Below are 1,011 nucleotides of genomic sequence, written 5' to 3' on the forward strand. Positions count from 1 at the left end.
GGGGTCAGCAGGCACACGGTCAAAGAGGGGAATGTTCGTGGGGTCCTGTTCACTCCGCCAGGTTGGTTTCTTTGTTGTCTTTATCAAGTTCTAATCATTTTTCTAAAGTTAAAAGTTGGATCAAAAATGTGCATCAAAGAGATCAAAAACAACAATGAATTGATTATAGCTTTACAGCAGAAGGGTTGGATACTTTTATTAGTTGTCCGTGGTCCAAAAAATGATTATAGAGAAGACGTGTTCTCAGTTTTAGTTTCTAATGTGAGTCAACCTTTCAAGATCGCTGGATCCTCGACTTTCCATAATATAACTCATCTTTCAGACGTAATGACACATGAGACTTTAGTAGTATCCCTTCTGACCAGGAAACTGATAAAAACAAACATGCATCGTGTATGTTTGTCATCTTGCATCCTCCCATGTCTTCTGATCCAGGAAGAGGGCCATTCCCTGCCGTGCTGGATTTGTACATTTTAGGGGGAGGTTTCTCAGAGAGGAGGGCCTCTCTGCTCGCCAGTCGAGGATTTGTGGTCCTGACCGTAGTGGCGTACGGTTACGATGACATGCCGAAGAAGATCAAAGAGGTCCATCTGGATTATTTTGAGGAAGCAATACAGTTTTTGAAAAAACAAGATAAGGTGAGTTCTCTGAATCTCTGACAGTCTTTTGAGATTTTTTGAAACGTTGCTCGGTTTCAAAGATGCTGATCCATAGAAGTCTTTGATGAAGTGTAATTAATGTTTATCTGCAGAAAAGCCCATGACATCATAATAAATAGTTTGCCTCATGTCTATTTTACAGGTGGGCAGTAAAGGAGTTGGTGTGATATCCATTTCAAAGACTGGAGATCTTGCACTATCAATAGCCTCTTACCTGCCAGGTGTTGAGGCCACAGTGTGGATCAACGGCTGCTCTGCCAACACTCTTTTACCCCTCTACTATAAGAAGAGACAAATCCTCCCTCCGTTAATGATTGACCTCAGCAAAATGATTCCCACTGAGTCAGGGGCC

The 1,011-nt window shown here is 42.1% G+C and overlaps 1 protein-coding gene across 1 annotated transcript; it reads left to right on the plus strand.

Moving 5' to 3' along the window:
* Positions 1-3: 3 nt before the first annotated feature.
* Positions 4-1,005, plus strand: LOC116381022 (acyl-coenzyme A thioesterase 5-like; the record flags this gene model as incomplete). Its single annotated transcript, XM_031842810.1, has 3 exons — positions 4-61; positions 436-638; positions 802-1,005. Coding segments are annotated over 3 exons (465 nt in total), but the record flags the coding sequence as incomplete, so codon positions are not given.
* Between the last annotated feature and the right edge of the window lie 6 nt (positions 1,006-1,011).

Source organism: Anarrhichthys ocellatus, unplaced genomic scaffold (assembly GCF_004355925.1).
Source record: "Anarrhichthys ocellatus isolate YVR2014 unplaced genomic scaffold, GSC_Weel_1.0 scaffold10790, whole genome shotgun sequence".
Classification (NCBI taxonomy): domain Eukaryota; kingdom Metazoa; phylum Chordata; class Actinopteri; order Perciformes; family Anarhichadidae; genus Anarrhichthys; species Anarrhichthys ocellatus.